We start from the raw sequence: 22,725 nt of genomic DNA on the forward strand, positions 1-22,725 counted from the left end.
TTTGCATTAATAGGAAATTGCATTAACTGCAAGTTCGCGCAGCACAGGAACACAGTTTTAACAAAACGAAGATAAAAGATGCTTGTCTCAAATAAAAGACAGTTGCGAACTGTGTTGAACTGCAGCTAAGGCATCATTCATGATCAGGTAAGGAATTTAGGGACCACGTAATCTCTCTCAGACCCAAGGAAATATTATAGGCACTCAAATACCATAGAATACAAGAAAGAACAACTTAACTTAAGCAACTCCAGTGAATATCTGAGTGAATGCAATGAGCTGAGGAACATTATCTACCTCCATTAGGCAGAGAGGTGCAGCTCCCTCCGTTGGTGCAGGGGTTGCTGGAACAACTCTCAGCAGGTGTGAGTGCACAGCCCGGAGCCACGTCCACGATGTCTTCCAGCACAGCATGGGCACGGTGGGCTTTGGTGTTCAGAGGCAGCTCCTGGCCATTCAGTGTGATGGCCTCTATGCAACCACGGAGACCGTTGGTGATGGGCAGGCTGCGTCCGTGGCGAGCCGAGGCGTGCTGGCGTACGTGACCGCCAAAGTAAATACTGTTGTCGAGGTTGAGGGTTCGCAGGGTGCCCGGTGCGGTGCCTGAGGCGGTGTGCACCCGGTCTAGCACAAGCTTTGCATAATTACCATCAACCTCAAGTGAGACGGTGTGCCACTCTCCGTCGTTAACCTGAGCACTGTGGACCGACACAAGGCCGGGACCGCTGCCGCAGTCGAACTTGTACTGCAGACGGCCGTTCACAATCTGTTTTTGAATTTGAACACACAGTTAGAACATGATAAACATTCTGCAAAGATCAGACTTGAGGTGGTTCATCTCATCTCTGTTTTCTCTTTTTGATGAACACTCCAAAAGATTAAAACATGGGCGGAGAAATTATAATCAAATCATCAAGTCACTGTTATAAATCAACGTCTGACTCTCACTCCCCATCATAAAATATAATGTGCATCAATTTATTGCCACGCCATGAGATAATTTATCTTGATGAAACACGATGAGCCAATGAATTCCTCCAAACAATATCACACAATACTTAACAGGGAAACCTGATAACTTCTGTTCATGGCTCCAAATAAAACATGCAACAGTTTGGAGATATTAAAAGCCTTACACTGCCTAAAACCTGAATCCTGGCCAGCCAGGTTTTTGTCTAAAGTCTGGCATGCGACTGCTGTACCAGACAGACTCTAAAAGGAATGTGTGGAAAACTGCTTTCTGTTTCCCTCCCAGTACTAAAATAGCTTGTGTGTGTGATTTTTTTCAAGCCACCACCACATTCCCATAGTCCCTCATGTGAAACAAGTATTAAAAACGGCTTTTTGAACCCTTCATCATAGTTGGTTGGCACACATGGCTGGAGGGTCTCATGAGAGGGGGTCCGTTATGTGTTTTATTCTGATATGGAAATGCTTGGGTGGTAATTCGAAGACAAACTGCAGAGGGTCAGTCAGTCTAGACTTAATTACAATAAGCAAGGTTTTCATTTCAGTTTTAAAAGCAATAAATATACTGTTATGTCATGAGTAATAAGTGCAGACACAAACCTCAAGGATGCTGTAGTCGGTTCCTTTAGCGTACATGACAGTAGCATGGCTGGAGAAGGTCCTGAGCCGCAGAGACAGCTTCATCAACTCCTTGTTCTCATTCTCCATCAGATGGTATTTCACGTAGCCGCTGCCGCTGAACGTGAATGAGTGACCATCTGTCATGAAATAACAGACATGTATTAAGAAGAGCTGGGACTGAAGTAAAAATGTTCATTAAGGACTACAAGTAGAAGGAGTTGAGTGAAGGGCAAAGATATCTTACCGGAGCATTTGCCCTTTTTGCCCTCTGGACACACACAACTGTATGTGGTTTCTCTAGGATCTGCCACACACTCCATACCCTCAGGACAGGGGTTGGTCTCACACAGGTTGTTCAACACCGGACATCTGCCACCTAAATTTCAACACACTTCGCTTTAGAATGGGAGTTTATAACAGACGTGTGTGTGTATATGTGTGTGTGGTATGATCATTCTACCTTCACACTGGCAGGTTGCAGTCCTCAAGTGTCGTGGGGTCACGAAACTGAGGCGAGCTGTGCTGTGAGTGGACATGGCGGTCTTATCCAGGGAGATGACCTCATCGCAGAAGCGCAACGGGCAGTCCAGACCCGCACACAGCTTCTGCACCACCCGCACTATCCGAACCCCTGTCATCTCCTCGATCACAGCTGCAGAGGAGTTGAGCTTACGGAAGACGACCTGAGGACGATAGAAATGTGAACACCAAAAGACTCAATAAAGGGGATGAATCCATTAATCAAATGACAGAAAAATGGAGCTAAACCATTTCTCTAACTGTAAAGTAACCAAAATATCTTATCAATCTCTTCATAAAAATATTGATGTTTCACAAATGAAGATCTACATAATATACATAACATATAATCATGGATGCTCTTACCTCCTGAGATTGGTAGGGGCTACCAGATCTCTCTAGAGTCAACAGCACATCCAGATCTCCTTGCTCTGTAGGCTGGAGGCTCACTAACTGCACTTCACTCCTCCGAACTCCGGCGATGTTTCTCAGCGCCCGTTGGAAGTTGCGCCAGTAGTCTCCGATAAACTCCTCGGGGGCAATATTTGCGAAACGCACAGCAATAGAGTTGTCCAGAGCCTGAGGAGCCGCCTGCCTGACATGCACAGTGACATCGGCAGCTGTGGTGAAGCGTCCGTCAGTCACTGTCACGTTGAGCGGGTAGTGACCCACGTCCAAGGGTCGCAAAGCGATAACTTTGCCATCAGAGGCGGAAACAGAGAACATGGCACCGCTCTCATCTGAGGATGAGGAAGAAGAGGGCGCAAGGCTGTAGGTCAGGGTGTCGTAGATGTCTTGGTCAGTGGCGTGGATCTTGCCCAAGACGCCTCCGGGGTATTCATCGCTGGTGGTGGTTACGAAGATGTCCAGAGGAAGGATCGCAGGAGGGAAGACACTCTCCTCGATTATGCGTACACTAATGAAAGCAGTGGAAAAAAGCTGAGGTTTCCCACTGTCTGACACCTAAACACGAGAAAGGAGGAGACACATGTATGAGGAAATGATGTACACTGTGAGGTTTTTCCAACAGCAGAGGGCAATGAAGCTCTTCCACTGAGTTGGCAGCATCTACATGCAGCGGCTGCACTGGATATTAAAACCAACAAATACATCTACAGATTATGCATTTTAATCACTTTCACACGGATGGTCATCCGCTCTGCAAACAAAAAACAACAACTCTGACTCAAATCTGAGTGTGCATCCCATGTGCAACAAGACATCACACTTACACTTCATATCCCATCTGCCCACTCATTTTTTTTTTTTCCTCTGTTCGTTCCTCTAAGGTGACACATCAACACGCAGCAACACACGTGATCCCGCCAACTCAAAGCAACTGTCTTTGATGCATTCTGGTGCCTATTTCAATACAGCAACTTATATAGAACTGTTAACAAGGTGGGAAGCTTAATTTAGAATACATATACGCGGAGACGAACAAGAAGAAAAAGGAGATAGATTAAGCATGACAGAGAAAAGGTACAGAGAGGCAAAAGAGGGAAGACAAATAGATTGGGTTGCTGTGGCTTGACGGTTAAATCAATACAACCTCTCAACTGTGGTTTCACTTCGCCACTGTGACTCACCTGTGCCTGAAGTAGGTAGTGTTCTTTACTTTTCCTATTCAGCACCCCCACAGCCACTAGAGCTCCTTGCTGATTGATGCGGAAAGCATCGCCCTCATTCCCATCCACGATGGCAAAGGTGAAAGGTGGGCCGTTGTGGGAAGCATCCCGGTCGGTTACAGTGAGTTGAAGTACACTTGTACCTGTTGGCCGATTCTCCTGTGGGATATCAGAGAGGCGTATGAGGAGGTGGCTCGCGTGATACTCTTCAGTTCCATGATGTTTGATAGTGTTTTGTTTTTCTAGACATGCACCTACAGCAGAGGACACGTAGCCAGCTGTCTTTTGAAATTAAACCTGCAATAACTGAGTTTTTTTTGGCCACTTGGGGGCAGCACAAACACAATGTGAACACAACACTGACATATAATCATGGTGAAATGATGAATGTAGGTCCAATATTCATGTTCTTTTGTGAACAAACTCCTGAGGGAAATATCTCTTTCATAGCGAAAAACTCTCACTATGTAGCCACTCACTTTGCCTGCCATTTGGTGCTGGGCAGGTAGTGGACAGAAGGTTTTTAGTGCATTATGGTGCAGTGAAAACTGCTGCCTGCTGCAGCCAAAAAATTGCTTTATGAGTTCGATTGGAATGAAACTAATTAGTAAAGCAGAGGGCCAGAAAAATAAACGCTCAGAGAATTACTAAGTATAAATACTGGTTACAGTGCTTTAAAGGTTGGGGGTAAGTTACGGCTGACTTAATCTTCTTCTAATGTTATTAATTTGTTGCTGGTATTGTGTCAGGTGTTGCTAAGTTGTGGCTGGGCTTTTGATGAGTTACAGTTGAAGGCAACATGTCAGTTTCACAGGCTTTGTCTTTTGTTTGTGTAGTTCCTGAATGGGTCTCGGATATGTCTCTTTTGTTGACTCTTTCAAGTCCTGACTCAGAAAAACTCACTTTTATTCTCTAGTGTTGATATTTATATAACTCTTGATATATATGGTGGTGTATACAGTACTGTTTTTCTTGTTGTGTTTTAGTGTAATTTTTTCTTGCTTCACTTTGATCAAGGCTTTTCAGTGAGTAAAATAAAGCCAGTACATTTTTTAAGAGGAAAAATAATATTTCATTCTGACGTACTTGAGCTGTGGGCAAGGTGTACGGTACCTCCTCACTGTACATTTTAAATAGTGATTTTCAGTTTTCTAAATGGACAAGAAAATTGGTAGAGAATTATCTTGCCTCTTCCCTTTGGAATCATTATTTTTATTAGTGCTACAGTGAAATACAGGTGCATCTTCTTCTCATTCTTACACATATTACTTTCCTCAAGGGAACCATCCATTATCAGCTTTGTACCTTGCACATTCCCACTCCTATCAGTCCTGCCTTACACTCTTTCCCTTCCACCCCTTATCTGCATTCTTATACTTAAGATGCAGCCTCTGTCTTAAGATTCCCTCACCCGCCCACCCCTCCTTCTTCCTCCCATCCTTACCTCTGTTCTTCCTCTATCCTTCTACTTGCTTCTTGACATTCTAGTCGCACAGTCCCCCATTATTTCTCCCTGTAAATCCCTCTCTTTCTCTGTCCACTGCAATCCCTGCAATCTGCACATTTCTCTCCCCCCTTTTCCTGTTCCATCTACCTTGTTCTCATCCTCTACACTTCTAATCAGCCATCTACACTGACCCTTCTCTCCACCTTCACTCACCTGGATGATGAGGCTGTAGTTGGCCTGGGAGAAGAGCGGTGGGTTGTCGTTGACATCTGAGATGTCGATGTTGATCTTGGCATTGCTGGAAAGAGGGGGCACCCCGTTGTCTGAGGCTACCACCATCAGAGTGTACCCTGAAGTCTGAGAAAGAGAGAGAGTATTACCATACACTGGCAAAGCTGCTTTTGTAAGCTATAATGCCGCAGGAGATCAGTAAACAAGCTTCCCTATTAGGCCTGACATGACTCTGATTGGATTCTGCATAGAGTGCAATTAGTTGCTCAGTGGATTAAACTCTATGTGTACAGTCAGCATTGTATCTGCTGTTTCTCTTACTCTCTCTCTGTCCAGCTGGCGAGCGACTTTCAGCTCTCCTCTGACTGGATCGATGGTGAAGGGGCTGCCTTGGTTGCCATCCACAATGGAGTACCGCACGTGATCGAAAGAGGGCCCGTCAAAATCTTCAGCAATCACCTTTGAATCAATCAGACAATCAGGACAACAATCAATCAACAATCCTTGATGGTGCTCTTCACTGAATGGGTAGGTGAGTCCGGAAAAAAAAAGCCTGACGTCTTATATAAATACTTGCACCAAGTAGGATTGAGCAACATTTGAATTGGAATCTGATGACAGAGTCCTGATGAAGCAAAATGGACTCAGAGAGAAACAGGAATCTGTTATTTTCTTACATTTTATAGACAGAACAAAAAAGCGATTCATCAAGAAAATAATAATCCTTTGTTGTAGCCGACTACTAAAATCATACAGATGCATATGACCTTTTCTTTCTCTTGTGCAATATCCAACACAGACACAAAGACACGCGCACTCCTAAAACCCACTAACCATCACATATTGAAAGGGATCCCCAGGGAAATCAGCAGACAGGGAAGATTTACAAGTATAAGACGATGGCAGGTATTAAGATCTAATTTTCCGATGGATAATTTATATTCAGGTACATTAGACACACAGATAAATGACCATAAGCACGGGTCTTATTTTTTAATGGCTTTTATGGCTTTATGAGAGTTAGGGCAGACAGAAAATAGATGGAGTGAAAATTGAACATGCGAAAGGTAGAAAAGGCTGTATCTTGGATGGAGGCTTAATGAGTCGAATGCCTTCCAATTAACCAGTTTGAGCATGTGTGTCAGATAATGCACGAGAACAACAGTGCAGTGAGCATGAAGAGCACTGGTCCTAATTTAGCCGTCCCACCAGATGGTGATTTGCCACAGGTGCAGATATGTGATAGTGTATGCAGTGAGTAATGGGCAGAGAGGAAAGCTGTGAGGGAGTAAATGAACGTCTGAGTGAGAAGGTGAATGAACGAAGGAACGTTAAGAGCGAGGGCTGAAAAATGTCTTTCACCCTGCATGGTGTGTTACAGTAATTAGGAGTTATTGCCCCACAACAAGCACCTACTGCATGTAAACACGTCTCTGTAGTTAGTTTGTATATTCTTACCGCCAACACAGTCTTTCCCAGTTCGGTGTCCTCGCTGATTACGGCTGTGTAGACGTCCTGGCTGAATGCAGGTTTGTTGTCATTGACATCAGTCAGGTTGATGTTCACAGTGGCCATGTCGCTGAGCGGTGGTGAGCCACCATCTGTAGCCTCTATGGTGATGTAGTATTCATGGGAGACTTCATAGTCCAACGGCTCAATCACAAAGATGTCGCCTGAGGACAAAGAGACAGCAGAAAATCAGAGAGGCAGTGGGAGTTGGTGGACAAGAATTTACACTTCAGTACCTCCGTGCTATCTAAATATAAAAACCCATACACCACTGTGCGTCTTTAATGTATTTGCAGCTTTTTTTTGTAGAAAGAAAAGTCTGCTCCAGTTTTAACCTCTGTCAACTGGCTGAAATGCACCGTAAACCAGAAGTCAAAGCGTCATCCATCATTGACTCTCATTTGAAAGTCAAAATTTTTATGCTTGCCTCAGCTGCTTTAACTCGTTTTACTGCTTGCAGCTAGACAACAGAGCACTATCCTACTTGTTGGTGTCGATTGTTTAATGATGCCGCAGTTTATTTGGTTGTTTGTTCTCATGGCAATTCAGTATGATGTCATTATCAAAAGTATTCAAAACAAATATAATTGGATTAGAAGAGCATACCTGTGTGTGGGTCCACGCTAAACATGCCATGCTCATTCCCGCTGATGATGCTGTAAGAGATTTCTCCGTTGGCCTCTGCGTCTCGGCTGGCTGCCTGCACTCTGAGCAACTGTGTGCCCACTGCCACATCCTCAGACACGGTAGCCGTGTATTCACGGTGCTCAAACACTGGCGGATTGTCGTTGATGTCCAGGACAGAAATTACCACCTGGCACAGCGAGGAGAGATGTGGGGAGCCCTGGTCACTGGCGCGGGCCTTCAGCTCATATGTCGATTGAACCTCGCGGTCCAGTGGACGCTCCAGGCTTATTACACCGGTGTGCTCGTCAATTGAGAAAAATCCATCAGCGGAATCGAGCAATGAGTAGAGGATTTCGCTGTTAAGACCTGGAAGCACAGAGCAAAGGACAATTCAGTTTATTTTCTCGTTATAGTTTTGACAATTATTCCTTTAAATTATGATATGACTTTTCTGATTGACTACTACTACTATCTCTGCCACTGAGATGGTGAGTAAAATGCTATCCTCACCAATACTCTTGACACTCTAATCCACAGAAATATTCCTTTAAATCGAAGCTTATTGATTCTTCTACTGATGTATTGATTCTTGAACGATTACAATCATCACCCTTTGTTCTCATTCCAAAAGAAACCATCTTTCACACAGCCTCTGATAAACAGGAGCTGTAAACGTCTAATCCATGCCGTCCTCATAACTCATGTCCTCCCACTAGCAAGACGCTCCCAGCAACAAGACAAAGACGGATCACAATAATAATCATAATGCTTTTCCGCAGGTGGACCCCATTTGGAAGACGCTATTATATACCCATTTATCAGGTAAGTTCCGCCATCCTCCGTGGATCTCATTATCGTGCTGGAGAGACTACCACAGGGAGCCCGGCTTATATGGTTTCCCATCACTTTCATCTGGTGTGATCATTCGTGAAACAATTGCTTAATGCTGGTTAAGTGAACTGTGCTCGATCTCAATTGGCTATATTGCCTCACACACAGATGTTTCATGGTTGTATGCTCATTACAGACCTGTAGCTGGAATGATTAATCAGTTGATAGATAATTAATCAGCAACTTTTTTGTGATAGTTAACTATCTTTGGGTTTGGGACTAAAACAAGAGATTTAATTTAAGTTACCTTTGGCTGGTTGAAAGTTAGGGCAGGCATTTTTTGATACTTAAAATATCTAAACAATCTAGAAAATAACCAGTAGATTAATCGATCAAAAGTTAGTTGCAACGCTGTATTAAAAACAATGCTCTACAGCCCCTTTATTTGTGTAAATCTCTCATATACTGCTAAAAGCAAACATACCAATTGCACAATGTTCTTTGAAGCAAGACAGGACAGCTGGTACTTTAAGACAGTATTGGAGGCAAGATTGTCACACTGGCAGAGGACCAAGGTGGACAAAACAGAAAATGATTAAATTCCTCCACACTGGAGCAACATGAGAAATCTAATGAAGAAAATAACATCGGCATGGCGGTATAAAGGGCAAAGAGAGACACTCGGGTCCAGCTAGAGGGATAAAGGACGAGGCGGAATCAGAGAGGGAATGTAAACTGCAAGTGCATTACTTTAGTTTATCAAAGATCAAGGGCACCGGTTTAGGTCTATTTGTTTGTCTGGTTCATAACCATTCTACACTGGTAAGTGTTGCTTTTCAGAGACTGTAACAGCAGGCTGAACTGAGGAGCAGCAATGTGGGCAAGTATCAAAGCATCTTCCAGCCAAATGGACAGGCGGATCATAGAGGCTGTGGCACACAGCAGCTACTGCCAAGAATGAGTCCTTGCAGAGTTATGCAGTCAAATATCGATAGAAGATAAGGCAACTGTTTTCTCTTAGGAGACGGGTTACATTAGGCTTCACATTTTTGATGGTTGGCTGCAAAGAGAGTTCATTGAAGCCTCAGTGAACTGGGTCAATGCTACAACTCCTATTTTTCCTTGTACACTATACATGTTGCCTGGGACTTGCCAGTTGTGCTTTAAGCTTGCGCCTAAATCAAAAAATACAAGACGCCAGAAAGGAACTCTGGATGTGTGCGATACCCCACATATGTGAGGGAAATACTAATCAAATGACTCTCTTCTTTCGATCAGTGTAACTCTAAATAATTATTGCCGCTGGCTAAACTGCGGGGAGCACCTTCCTCCACCTCTCCTTCAAGTTGATATTCAAGATTTGAAGCGAATTTTATGCCAGCAAAGCCTCAGGGAAGAAATGTCTTAATACCAGCACTTTTCTTTCACCATTTAACGTTATACTCTGAGGGACCCAATTCTGCCATCCCTTTCATTCTGTCAAGCTGTCAGTCCAGCCAAAATGAGGGACTGGAAAAGGGAAATAGAAACAGAGAACAGGCTGAAATGGTTCTTCAAGCTAAACTGTCCTGCTCCACTAAACTAAAGGTGTTATCTGGAAAGGCAGATCAAATATCTGCCTGGATCGTGTCTCTAGGAGCTTAAATGACTCTTTAACTGCATGGTTTACGTTCTCCGTCTCTTGGTGGTTGGCAAAGCTTTCCGAAAGGTGAAGACGCCTCAGATAAATATGTGGCCCTGTGGCTTTGCACCAGGCAAATGGAAAATTACAATCATCCCTTTTGAGAATTCAGCTTGAAGAAAAAAGAATTTCATTAGAGTGTAATGGAGCTTTTAATTTGAGGGGTTGATCATTCATGAAATTCCACATTTGTTATCCCTCCCTCTTGCCATTTAGTGTAGGACAGTTGCGTAAAGGAAAAATAATAACCTGTGCACTGTAAGTCAGCATTTAGCCAAGATGCATATGCAAACTCTATATGTTGATGCTGAAACCCCTTTCAAAAGGTATATTTTGGAATCACAAGTGCTGTTTATTTAGTGTGTCCTTGAGTAATGCCTTTGTTTTCCTTGTTTGTTTGCCATTAATTGCATTTTAAGCGTAATGCACAGGCAGTGGTGAATGTACTTCCTCCCAATTAACTTTCTATTGCCTCAGCAAGAGACTTATCTATAACATAGTTTTAATATTTCATTATTCATTCACTTCACTGTGGCAACAATGTTGTGGCTCCTAGTACTGAAATATTTCAAACAGGGAATATGCAATTTAAATTCTCACAAGGTAAAACATTTCTAGCGATGTGATGTTAGTCTGAGGTTCATGTCACTTCTCAGGGCTCACAGTTTTAGGGACCCAATCATACAGATCTGTTCATATTGTTAATGAGAATTGATTTTATCAGTAAGAACTGAGGTGGCTATGAAATAATTTCAATAATAATTATGGCTTAATAGCAGCATACAATGGGCTGTAGTATACTCAATGTTTAAAGAGTTTGATGGGTGGTGGAGTGTCTTTGGCCTTTCCAAAACCAAATCTGTAAAGATGATGAAGTGATGAGGATGCAGACTTTTTGATGAGAACATATTCAAGAATATTTGAGACCCTTTTTTTATTGGCATTGGCTTGAAATGTGAGTCAGTCCTTAGTCCACGGGTAATGCCATTTTGGCAAAAACCTTAAAACATATAATTAAATGCAGTTGTGTTTAACAAATAGTTGAGTATGTGGCCGTGGAATAATTGCACTCACCAATATCAACATCAGTGGCCAGCAGTTTTGCCACATATGTGCCCATCTCCGTGTTCTCGAACACTGTAATGGTGTAGGGATCAGATGAGAACTGTGGCGGGTTGTCGTTGACGTCTTCCACAGTGATGTAGATGTCAGCCTCGCAGTACCGCCCTCCACCGTCCACCGCCCGCATTTTGAACCTGTGCTCGCCTTGCTCCTCTCGGTCCAGGGGCTGTAAGGTCTTTAACTCGCCTGGAGATAAGATGGAATAATCACATATAATTAAATACACAAACACACAAGGCACATACTCTTTGGGGAGCAGAAGGATGTCATTTCTATTAACCAACTACAAGGCATCCAAACAACTAATAGCTTTCGCGAGCGAGAGGAGGGGAATAAATAAGTAACTGAAGCACAACAAGAGGGAGAAAATGGCAAAGAGAGTGGGCTGATGAAGGAACCCATCAGAGTTGGCAGCTAAGAGCAGCTTGGAAGTGTCCTGGGATGTGAGGCAGCCAACATTACCACAACCTCTCTGGAAAACTCCAGAGCCACTTGGCAGTCCTCATCTGCAATAATCCAACTTCTCTGCAGAAAAAAAAATAAATTGCATACCCTCTCCATAACAGTAGCACTGCTGCTGGAAACTCGATATCAAGGGTTGCCAAAAGACAGCTGGATAGTATTGTTGCCTTATTGTCTGCCTTGGTGTCAGTCTCTCAGTATATTAAGGCTGAATTTCATTACTTATGCATTCTACAGAGCAGCCGATGTGTTGTATAGCTGTTTAAATCTACCTGCTTAGTTTGTTTTGTTCTTTTACACTTTTACTTTGCTTTTATTTTAAAATCAGTTTGGTGGTGATTAACTGCTGTTGTTTTTCTTTGGGTTTTTTTCTCCCTTCTTTCTTTTTTCATCCCAGCAGCCAGATGGAATGTCTGATTTAAGAGGGTCTGGGTCTCCCAGAAGAAATTATTTGCAGGCAAGAAGTATAGCAGTCATAAATTCAATTTAAGTGTGCAACTCTGTATTTTAGTGCCACTGCGGGTCTTTCAGTTGCCCTGCAGGGAAATGTACTTGGCTCTTTTAAAAATGAATAAGTAAATAACAACTGTGCGCAAGAAAACACGCTTGCCTTCTCCATCGCTGATAATGATTCACACATGCACACACACACAAAGACACAAATAAAAAACACAAACATTTTGCAGAGGGGTCACAATTGTCAAATCTTAAGAGTGTAGAATGTCAGGTGCTGTCAAGTTGAACTGCTTTTTTGAATTTGTGGCTTGAAACAGAGGGCCAAAAGTGTTTCATGAGAGACTTTAACATGAGTGTCTCACATCCTGTCCAATATTCAGACCTGCAACACAGCTGGACCACAATGTGTTTCAATAAAAAAATGTTTTAAGTATTTGCATCCATTCCCAGTAACACACAGATACACACCTGTATCAGAGTCAATGATGAACAATTCAGATCCAACTCCCTGGAGCTCATAAGAGATTTGGGCGTTTGAGCGGATGTCAGCATCTGTGGCAGAGACCTGCAAGATGAGCCTGCCAGCAGGGGAGTCCTCTGGGACACTCTCACTGTAGAGGGCCTGAGGGACAGATAAAGTCAGAAGAAAATGGAGGAGAAAAAGCAATTAAAGTTAATTCCAAGAAAAAGGCACAACAAACAAATTAAATGCTGAAAAAGAAATGACTTTACCTTTTCGCATACTGGGTTGTTGTCATTGGCATCCAGCACCTTAACCTCCACAGTGGCTTTGGCAGTGAAGATACCATCACTGGCGGTAATGTTAAGAAGATAATTGTCCTTCTCTTCGCGGTCCAAGGGCTTTCTGACAGAGACCTTCCATTCATTCTGAATGTGTTCGATGGCAAATTGGCCAAGCGGGTCTCCCCCTGTTAAGTGTTAAAAAGAAATATACCACTTTAGAATGATTAACAACTCTGACACAGACAACAACTCAGACACATAAAAGCAGGAAACGGCAGTCATTGAAATGACACAAGGATAAGGATCTGTCCTGAATATTAAACTACAATCTACTGAATATATAATAACAATTATTAATAAGCATTCATCACTTCTTCACAAAGCAAATCCTTACTTGTAAACCAAATACATTTGGTACACAACCAAACCAATAACCCAAGAAACTACAGAAAATGTACATGAATTAATGCTGGTTTCCAGACTTGGCACAGTTATTCACATTTTCTAATTAGCACCAGAGGACATATTTTCCCTAGTCTATTTCAAAGTATTGTTTAGATAATTATACATTTCTGTATTTTGATGGCCTACATATTTGCCTTGAGCTTCAGCAGATTAGGTGATAACGCAGACTCCTAACAGATAATAGGACTGTGTAATGTTTCAAAGATGAGATATTATCATCATATTAAGTGGCATAAATGGATAATCCCCCCTAAGCTCTGTTTATGAAAAACTGTTACACAAAGGAGTACAGAGTAAACTCTCTGGGCTTACTAATTATCTGTTTTGCAAAATAGTAAATGCCCACCTGTGATGAAGTAGTTCACTTGTTTGTTGATGTACTCAGAATCCTCATCGGTGGTGCTAAGGATAGCGATAACCCCACTGGGAGGAGGGTCATCCTCGCTGACTGTGCCTTTGTAGATCTCTGCGGTGAAACGAGGCGGGTTGTCGTTTACGTCAGCGACTGTTACCTCCACTCTGGTGCCAGTAACATGCTGGACTTTGTCGCCTTGGTCTGTGGCTAGGACATTAATGGTGTATTTCTCCTTCTTTTCGCGATCTAGCTCTTTTAAGGTGGTCACCCATCCGGTTTCACTATTAACAGCAAACAGTTCGGAAATCTCCTGTAAGTTCTGCTTGGGGTCGAGGCTGTACACAACGTGGCCGTTGGTTCCAGAGTCTTGGTCGTTGGCTTTGACTTGGATCACTTGAGTCCCGCTTGGAAGGTTTTCCACAATGACAGCCTTGTAAGGGTCTGACTCAAAGACAGGTTTGTTGTCATTAAGATCTATCACTTGGATGTTTACATTTACAGATGCCACCACATCATAGTTCTCATGTTTGGTTTGGGAAAGCAAAGTCAGTTGGTACCATTTGGTCATCTCATGGTCAAGGCTTTTCTGAAGCTTCAAGGTTCCACTGTCTCTGTCTACAACAAACACTTCGTCTTCATTGCTCTCGGGAGTGTTGCCCTTCACAAGGCTGTAAACAACTGGTTGCTCACTCTCAGCCTGAATTACATCGATCTCAGTGCCAATGGAAAGGTCTTCGACAATTGTATAGCGGTAATGTGCCTCTGTGAATTTGGGAATTGGGATCTCTGGTGCAACAATCCTTATGTAAACCTGTACAACAGAATGTTTGGGTGGATTCCCGGTATCCTTTGCCCTAACAAAGAATGCATAGAGCTCATTTTCAAGTCCAATGAGACTCTCTTTGGTTACAATGACCCCAGAGGTTGGGTGGATTTCAAAGTTCTCCTCCACGTTTTCAATGTCTGCTTCGATTGAATATTCAATGTCGGCGTTGCTTCCCTCATCCATGTCAGAAGCAGCAATTTTAACCACGGAGGTTCCCCTTGGGACATCTGATGCAATAGTGGCTTTGTACTCAGCTGCCCTGAATTGTGGGGCATTGTCATTGACGTCTGTAAGAATGACATTGACTATACAAAAGCCTACTTTTCCACCGCCATCTATTGCTATGAGAGAAATAGGAATAACCTTTTCTGCGGTATTCTCACGATCAAGGCTCTCTAGAGTGAAAATCTCTCCATTTTCATTGACATTGAATTTGTCTTTTGCAAAGTCATTCACAATCTGGTATGTTATTTGCCCATAAATGCCTTCGTCGTCATCTGTTGCCTTTGCTTCTGCCACCAAAGTACCAACAGGTGAGTTTTCAACAAGCTCTACCACATACTCCACCTGAGAGAAAGTGGGGTTGTGGAAGTTGGCACCAATAACTGTTATCATGACAAGGGCTGAGCTTCTGAATACACCATCTGATACTGACACATTGAGGTTGTAAACAGGCTGCATATGTGGCCTACGGTGGTTGGAAATGACAATGGCGCCTGTGTGTTTGTCAATGGCAAAGTTCAGATCCTCATTGCCGGATATAATAGAGAACTCCAAATTATCTGAGTCCGAGCTATCAGCATCAGATGCCTGGACTTGGGTTATGAAGTGTCCACGTGGTGCCAATTCACTGACAGTAGTTTTGTAAGTGTGCTCTGTAAATATCGGAGCGTTGTCATTCAGGTCGGTAACGTCTATTGTCACAATAACATCACTAGAGAGGGCTGGAACTCCTCCGTCCACAACGCGGACTCTCAACTTGTGCTGATGGATGTCCTCATGGTCAAGTACTTGAGCTGTAGAGATTATTCCTGTGTCACGGTCAATAGTGAAATAATCTGAACTCTTCCCCTTTTCCTCAACCAACTGAAAGAATATTTCTTGGTTATTGCCAGTATCAGAATCTTTGGCATCAACTTGTAAAATGGATGTACCAATGACAGAGGCCTCAGAAATATTAGCATAATATGCCTTTGACAGGAACACAGGGGCATTGTTATTTACATCTTCCAGTATGATATCAACAAACACTTCAGAGTGTGCTCCAGTCAAGGAATCTGTGGCTCTAACGTTTAACTTGTAGGCGGGATGTGTTTCAAAGTACAAAGGCTGAATCACATGAATTACCCCTGTGTTGAAATCAATTGAGAACTGTTTGAAAGGATCACCCTCAGAGATTGTGTACACAATACGAGGGCCTTCAGAATCATTGGCTTGTACATGAAGCACAGGTGTGTGTAGCTGAATGTTTTCAGGGATTTCAATGCTGTAAAAAGCCTTCTCAAACACAGGCATTGCTTTGTTCACTACTGTTATTGGCACTTCTACTTCTGCTGAGAGTGAAGTCTCTCCATTATCCTTTGCCATAACAACGATGACAAAGTCTGTGTTCAGTGACTCCTTCTCAAATTTCTTTTTGAGGGAGATTTCACCAGAGGGGCTAATTTGAAAGTGCTCCTGGTGCTCCTTCAGGTGATAATGGATATCCGCATTTGGGCCAATGTCTTTGTCCACTGCTGTGACTTGTCGGATGACTTGACCTTCCTCTGCATCCATCTGGACCAGGGCATGATAGGGAAGGTTTACAAACGTAGGTTTGTTGTCATTCACATCCTCCACTGTCACCGTTACTAGAACATGAGCACCATCTTCAGTGTTGTCCTCTCTGGTGACTTCAACAACTATATCGAAGGTGTCCTGTACCTCGCGATCAAATGGGATCCCAGTAGTTGAGATTACTCCAGAAGTGCGGCTGATTTCAAACTTGCTGTCAGGGTTCAAAATTTTGTAAAACAAAGGCTCATTCACTTGGTTCCCAACAGCAGCAATGACTGCAAGTGTTTTCTTCTCAGAGGAGTTTTCTTGGACGTAGGCTTTGTAGGACTCACTAGTGAACTTCAGCTTACTCTCCTTGTTTTCTTTCACATTTATCTTTACTGTAGCTACAGTGGCAAATCTACCATCAGAAACCCTAACCTTTAATTCATATCTGCTCCTGAGTTGTGTGACATTCTGAATAGAGATTATGCCTGTGATAGGATCCATTTTAAATTTATCTCCAATATTTCCCTCAGAGATGGAGAAGAGAAGTTTGGAGTTAGGCCCGGAGTCTGAATCTGTAGCATTGACCTTAAGAACTTCCACTCCTTTGTATGTTGGCACTATGACGGTTGTCTCGTACAGTTCTTGGCTAAAAACTGGGGAACAGTCATTAACATCAATTACTTCAATGGTCACGTTGGCTGCTGTCTCTGCAAACAGGCGTGGCATTCCTAGATCATGGACCTGGACTGTGAAGCGGAAAACACTCCTCTGTTCATAATCCAAAGCTGTTGTTATTCTGATGGCTCCAGTGCTTGAATCAATGGCGAAGTAGTTATGTGCAAAAGGTTCAACAATTTGGTAGATGAGCATGGCATTCTGATCACAATCAGCATCAGAGGCACGGATGACAAAGGGGGTGTTCTGATGGGTCAGAACAACACTGTTGACCGGGGCAGACTCGCTGATTACGCCTTTGAATTCCCTCTGGTGAAAGATTGGAGCATTGTCATTCTCATCCTTGAGATGAATCAGAAGTGTCGTGTTGCTGGCAAGTCCAGCCATGTTAGTGCCCTGTATGATGAGCGTGTATTGAGGGATGGTCTCATAATCTAAAGCTTTCTGTGTTACAACCACTCCTGAGTTTGGATTTATATCAAATGCGTTGTTGATGTTGCCACCTTTTATTTGATAGAAAATAGACGACTGGCTGACAGCAGTCACCAAGCTGACAAAACTTCCTGGATTGGCTGATTCACTGACTTCTGCAGAGAACTCCTTTTCGGTGAATCTAGGGGCTGCATTGTCAGAAACTGTTACCATAATGTGTACAGTGGCTGTAGTAGAGAGTGGAGATATTCCATTATCAGATGCCTTGACAGTGAGTTCAAACAGAGTCTTCCTGCTGCGATCGAGCTCTTTGGCTACTGTAATTGTCCCAAGAACAGGGTCAATGGCAAATGAGTTTGCAAAATTTCCTGTAAAAAAGAGAAGACAAATGAATTATACATTTATTTGGAAGTATTAGAAATGTTTTTCATTCTAACCTGTGATATGTTCCTCGCAATTAATGCAAAACAAATGTGGTAAAAAAATAAATACCACATTTTGTACCAGGAAGATGAACTGAGTTGATAAGCATTTGTAATGCAAATGTTTTTCCCCTTTAACATTAGTCCATGTCCTTACCAAGCTAGTCATTCGAAGAGCTCAGTTTGACTCAAAACAAAGCAAGCTACAATTCAATTACATGAAGTTATCCCAACTATTTCAAATATGCACGTATTCAACTAAAAAGCTAATAGCTCATGTTTCTTGTTCTCATATAACAGCTTATTGTAGGAGAAACCCATCGTGGGAAATTCTGAGGGGTGATCTGCCCATCTACCCACGTATTTGGAGATCCTCTAACAAAGTCTTCAATATTCTCCTACTCTTTGTAAAGTATTCCATTCATGATGAAGATCCAGTGGGCAGCAGGACTCAAGATGACTCATACATTTTTACGAGCTGATTTCATTTGCATTATTTTACAGTGAAAGCTCTCTGTGATGAGAAAAATCCTAGAGAAACTCTGGGACAACTTTTTGTGCATTTACCTGATTCGATGCTGTAGGTAATCTCCGCATTCTGGCCCTTGTCTTTGTCAAGAGCTGTGACCTGGAACACAGCTGAGCCTATGGCTGCAGACTCAAACACACGGCCAGAGTAAGGTGTGCCTATAAACCAGGGTGCATTATCATTGGTGTCACCCACATTGACAATAACACGCACAAGGTTCCTCTTTACTGGGATGTCCTGGTCTCGAACCTAGAGAAGAGAAATGACAGTCGGCAGAGACAAGCAAGAGTGTTAGAGCTGTCAAGGGACAATTCATTCCTGAACAGTTACACACTAAAACAGTAAGAATTCATAGTTTGAAAGCACAGAAACAAACAAGGGTTATCTTAATGTTTCATTTTATAACAAAACAAACAAATAAAATAACTAAATTCCATAAAGTATATGTAGTATTCATCACTATTAAAATTAATTATTATTTCATACCATGACAGTGAGGATGTGGCGGTGCATAGTCTCATGATCTAGTCGCTCAGCAGTGTACAGAGTGCCTGTTCCTGGGTCTAGTCTGAACTTCCTCAGGCTGAAGGGATCAGTGCTGCTGAGAAGTGTAAAGGTCAGTTTGTTCTTCTCGTCTCTGTCCACAGCGCTGATCTGTAGGACCTCAGTCCCTGCTGGTTGGTCTTCAGAGACATTAACCTCATACCACTTCTTAGAGAACTGTGGCCGATGGTTGTTGGTGTCAATGACACGGATGAGCACCTGTCAGAAAAAAAAGAAATTAAGAAGAATATTCTCTTTTTTTTTTTAAATACCTGTTTTAAATCATCTCCCAAAAGCAAGAGAACTGAGAGAAAAAAAATATTATCTGAGCCTTTTCTAATTTTTGTCATTGTGTACTAAGGACAGTCAAATTTCAGAGGATAATTGGATGGTTGAATGAGTAAAAATGTGTTACAAGTCACTGTTAAACATTTATTTGATAAAAAGCTTGACAAGGGTTATTAAGAAAAGGTCCTGAAACTTGGTCAGGGTTCTGTAAGGGTCCAGGGTACATAAGGCTTAAGGGCTGAAAATGACTCTTAATCTAAAATCCCATTTATAACTAGAATACTAGCCTGAATGCACTTCATAATTTTAACAGAATAGCGACTCACAAAAATGTTCCAGTAAATTAGTAAAAAATAAAAATAAAAATCCTCCCTATATCCACACACAGTCACTAAACTTTTTGAGACCTTCTCCCACGCTCTGCAGCAATAAGCAGCCTTGTGTCGACATAAACCAGATCAATATATAAAATGGCAAAAGCAATATTTTAACTGAATGGCCACTTGATGCAGCTACCAGTGAAAGAAATCAATGCTGTATAACCACAATGCATCCAAATGAGCTCCGAACAACGCAATGGAGCAGGTGATTAAATTGAGAGTACATGTGTGATAAACCATTTGACAGTGAGCTGTCAACTGTGGAAAATGATGAGTCCTGTTTAGAGATATAATAATAATAATAATAATAATATAAACAGGTCTAAAACTAATTGAACTTTTAGGATGGTAATCATGTTTTAGTGCTGCTGTTTTAACGGCTATATTCTGTTAATGTATTTACAAACTTGTTCAGACTCAAATCCATGAAACAAATTTCTACATATATGTGCCTCATGCTTTGGGAAGCAAAAAGTGCAGACACCGTGGGTTTCTTTTCCCCGCACACAACAAAGACAACATCCCCAAACTGTAAAATTCCACTGGGAGCATGTTTTATCAACACCAGCCACTCGTCTACTGGACTTCCGACAGAGGATTATGGAGAGCTGCTGGAATGCCATCTCTGCTTCCCAGACCAGCGAGGGGCTTCTACCGTTGCCAAACATGGGGAACAAAGGGATCAGCCCAGATTAGACACCTGCATACCAGACACAAGGGGGTGATGTCCCGTAAGGAAACAGACAGAGGCCGAGCTGTTTCGTGTAGGAACGGTGAAGGGGACTGTAGTTGAAAAGCTCTGACCAGTTGACAGCTCACTAGCTGACCAGAATTTGTCAGATCTCTGGTCAACACAACTGCCCACTGTTGTTTTTTGTCATAATACTGTTTGCTGAACTGTGCGAGCTTATATCAGAGACAAATATAGACTCAACCTGACAGCACTGATAACATTTACAATCTGCTGTGTGCTGTGATGTTGGCAATGCTGCTGAGGCTCACAGATGTCATCTTGCAGGGGGACCGTTGGGCTGCATGCTATCTGTCAGGGCTGTGAGCTGGCTGTTTGCCAAAAGTCACGTGTCATGAGCGACCCAAGTCATACGGCTAATCAGGATATGTAATGGTAAATAAATACACTTCTTTTCTAATCAGACATTAACCCTGAAAAGGCTCACGAAATTATACCCCTGGTGTGCATAGCACCCTCAGCAGGCAGACAATCTATCTCATTCCAAGCATGTCTTCTCATGTCATGCCAGACATCATATAGCACCAGATCCTTGATGTCTCACAATCCACCTTTTACACACACAGATGCACATGCATGCACCCAGCACACAGACAAACATACACACACACACAGGCTCATAAAATGTGCACATCCACACATACATCCACACAAAGAGGCTGTCCAATGTGTCTCAATCTGGCCAACGTCAGATAACACGTCTTGTGAATAGTGAGGAAGGTGGCGAGAGCTGATAGTGCTGTCAAGAAGCAGAAAGGAATGGAACCTGGTCAGTAGTATCCACGTTTATCCACAATGTACTATTTCAAGCACACAAAAGGCTATTCAGCAGACCCCCCATCCCCCATATACACACAAACTTGCCTTTCCCTTTTTCGAGGAGGTTCTACAACACTTCAAAGGAACTTTGCCCCCAAAACATCACAAACCAGCATGATACAGCCTGACTGCAGCAGAAATGTTGGTAAGGAAGAAAAGTCTGTAGTCTTTGTATATGGCTTCCTCTGGGAATGCTGGAGAGGGAAAAAGATTGGGACTGAGACACAGACGTGACAGATGGAGATACTAAAGAAAAAGAAGTGCTACGAGGGTGATATGAGAGTAAGAAAGACAAGTGACAGTGAAAAAAGTGAAGAAATCTACGGGAAATGGTCACATTTAGAAAACCCGGGTTGTGGGAGAGAAAGAATGAAACATACAACCAAAAAAAGACGTAGCTGAGAATACTATGCAAAAGTCCTAGATACAATAGTGAGCTTTGGTACTGAAGGCAACAAAACATATAAGTATGCGTGAATAAGATGAACCTCCGAGCAAGATATAAAGAGCGTCTTTGTAATGTGGACTGAGATAACACGAGAAACAGGAGACCAGGAACAGATTGTGAGCAGAACAGCTTGAGGTACTTCTGCACAGCCAAGGAAGGATGTCATATAGCTGGAGATGGGGGGAAGGGAGGCTGGGCTACATGCCGAGGCTGCCTTGTTGGCGCAGCTTTTGGCCATGAGGTGCCCGTGCTAGAATGCAGCACCCCTTGACTACATCAGCTGATCCTTCAGAGACGCCTTCATACAAATACAACAGTCGAATGGAAAACACAGAACAGAAAGGCTGACTGTTTCTCACAGACCTCCCACAGACCAAGAGCTTTATGCCGAAATCCACACAGGAGTCACAGAAAGGGTGGGATTTTAAATTATTTTCAATTTTCAGCTAATAGTTTGACACCGTTTTTCTGAAAATAAATTTCAAAAACAAAAGTGTGCTTAGGAGACCACAAAGGAAACAGAGCCTTCTGAGTAACAAAACACCTTTTTGCCTCTATCCAGAACAGGACACGGGGGAGCTTTCATTGTCCTCCTGCGTAATGTGTAGGAGAGGAAGCCTCCCTGCCAGGTGGCAGGTTCTGGGCAAAGGCAGGGCACTGGCACTGGGCACTCCAACATGTTCCCAAAACAGGATTAACACAACCCACTACCCACAGAGATCCAGCGCTCTTGTTTGCTCTTCATTCTACCCAAACAGAATAATCACTATCTCTGCATGCCTGGCCAATAAACGTGGAGCTTTTTGGAAAAAGAAAAAACGGAGCGCAAGAAAATCCAAAGGAAAGACAAAGAGGGATAGAGAGAGAGCGAGAACAAAAAGGGGGAGAAAAAAAAAACATTCCAAGGAGAGAAAAAATAGGCCAGCCTGTCTGGCAGCACAGCTTCCACATGACTTTGATTTGAGGAATAGATAAGTCTAACTCTGAGCTTTCACGAGGTGCACTGCATGTGTCTGATCGGGTAGATCTAATTTGCGGAGAAATGTATGACTTGTTGTAAAGATAAACACACTCCCCAAAGAAAACAAATTTATACTCCATAGCTAACAATTAACAACTCTTTTTCCATATGATTTCTCATTTTGTGTTACGAAAATGGAGAAAACGGATTACTCAACATC

The 22,725-nt window shown here is 42.7% G+C and overlaps 1 protein-coding gene across 7 annotated transcripts in view; it reads right to left on the reverse strand.

The window, feature by feature from the left end:
- fat1a (FAT atypical cadherin 1a) overlaps window positions 1–22,725 on the reverse strand; it is a 71,192-nt gene that overhangs the window by 7,297 nt on the left and 41,170 nt on the right. For all 7 annotated transcript variants that reach the window (XR_002042903.2, XM_019274902.2, XM_019274901.2 and 4 more), the window contains 16 exons: window positions 18,802–19,077; window positions 18,354–18,564; window positions 13,659–17,732; window positions 12,836–13,032; window positions 12,572–12,725; window positions 11,138–11,371; window positions 7,531–7,917; window positions 6,874–7,088; window positions 5,737–5,874; window positions 5,398–5,541; window positions 3,699–3,896; window positions 2,476–3,072; window positions 2,051–2,273; window positions 1,835–1,966; window positions 1,570–1,727; window positions 298–766 (listed from right to left, as the gene is read on the reverse strand). Coding sequence is in view for 6 of the 7 variants with exons in the window: in XM_019274902.2 (XP_019130447.2) it covers window positions 298–766; window positions 1,570–1,727; window positions 1,835–1,966; window positions 2,051–2,273; window positions 2,476–3,072; window positions 3,699–3,896; window positions 5,398–5,541; window positions 5,737–5,874; window positions 6,874–7,088; window positions 7,531–7,917; window positions 11,138–11,371; window positions 12,572–12,725; window positions 12,836–13,032; window positions 13,659–17,732; window positions 18,354–18,564; window positions 18,802–19,077 (7,807 nt within the window). In the remaining variant the exon portion in view is untranslated. The remainder of the gene's footprint in view (window positions 1–297; window positions 767–1,569; window positions 1,728–1,834; window positions 1,967–2,050; window positions 2,274–2,475; window positions 3,073–3,698; window positions 3,897–5,397; window positions 5,542–5,736; window positions 5,875–6,873; window positions 7,089–7,530; window positions 7,918–11,137; window positions 11,372–12,571; window positions 12,726–12,835; window positions 13,033–13,658; window positions 17,733–18,353; window positions 18,565–18,801; window positions 19,078–22,725) is intronic.

This window comes from Larimichthys crocea, chromosome X (assembly GCF_000972845.2).
Source record: "Larimichthys crocea isolate SSNF chromosome X, L_crocea_2.0, whole genome shotgun sequence".
In the NCBI taxonomy this organism is placed as follows: Eukaryota; Metazoa; Chordata; class Actinopteri; family Sciaenidae; genus Larimichthys; species Larimichthys crocea.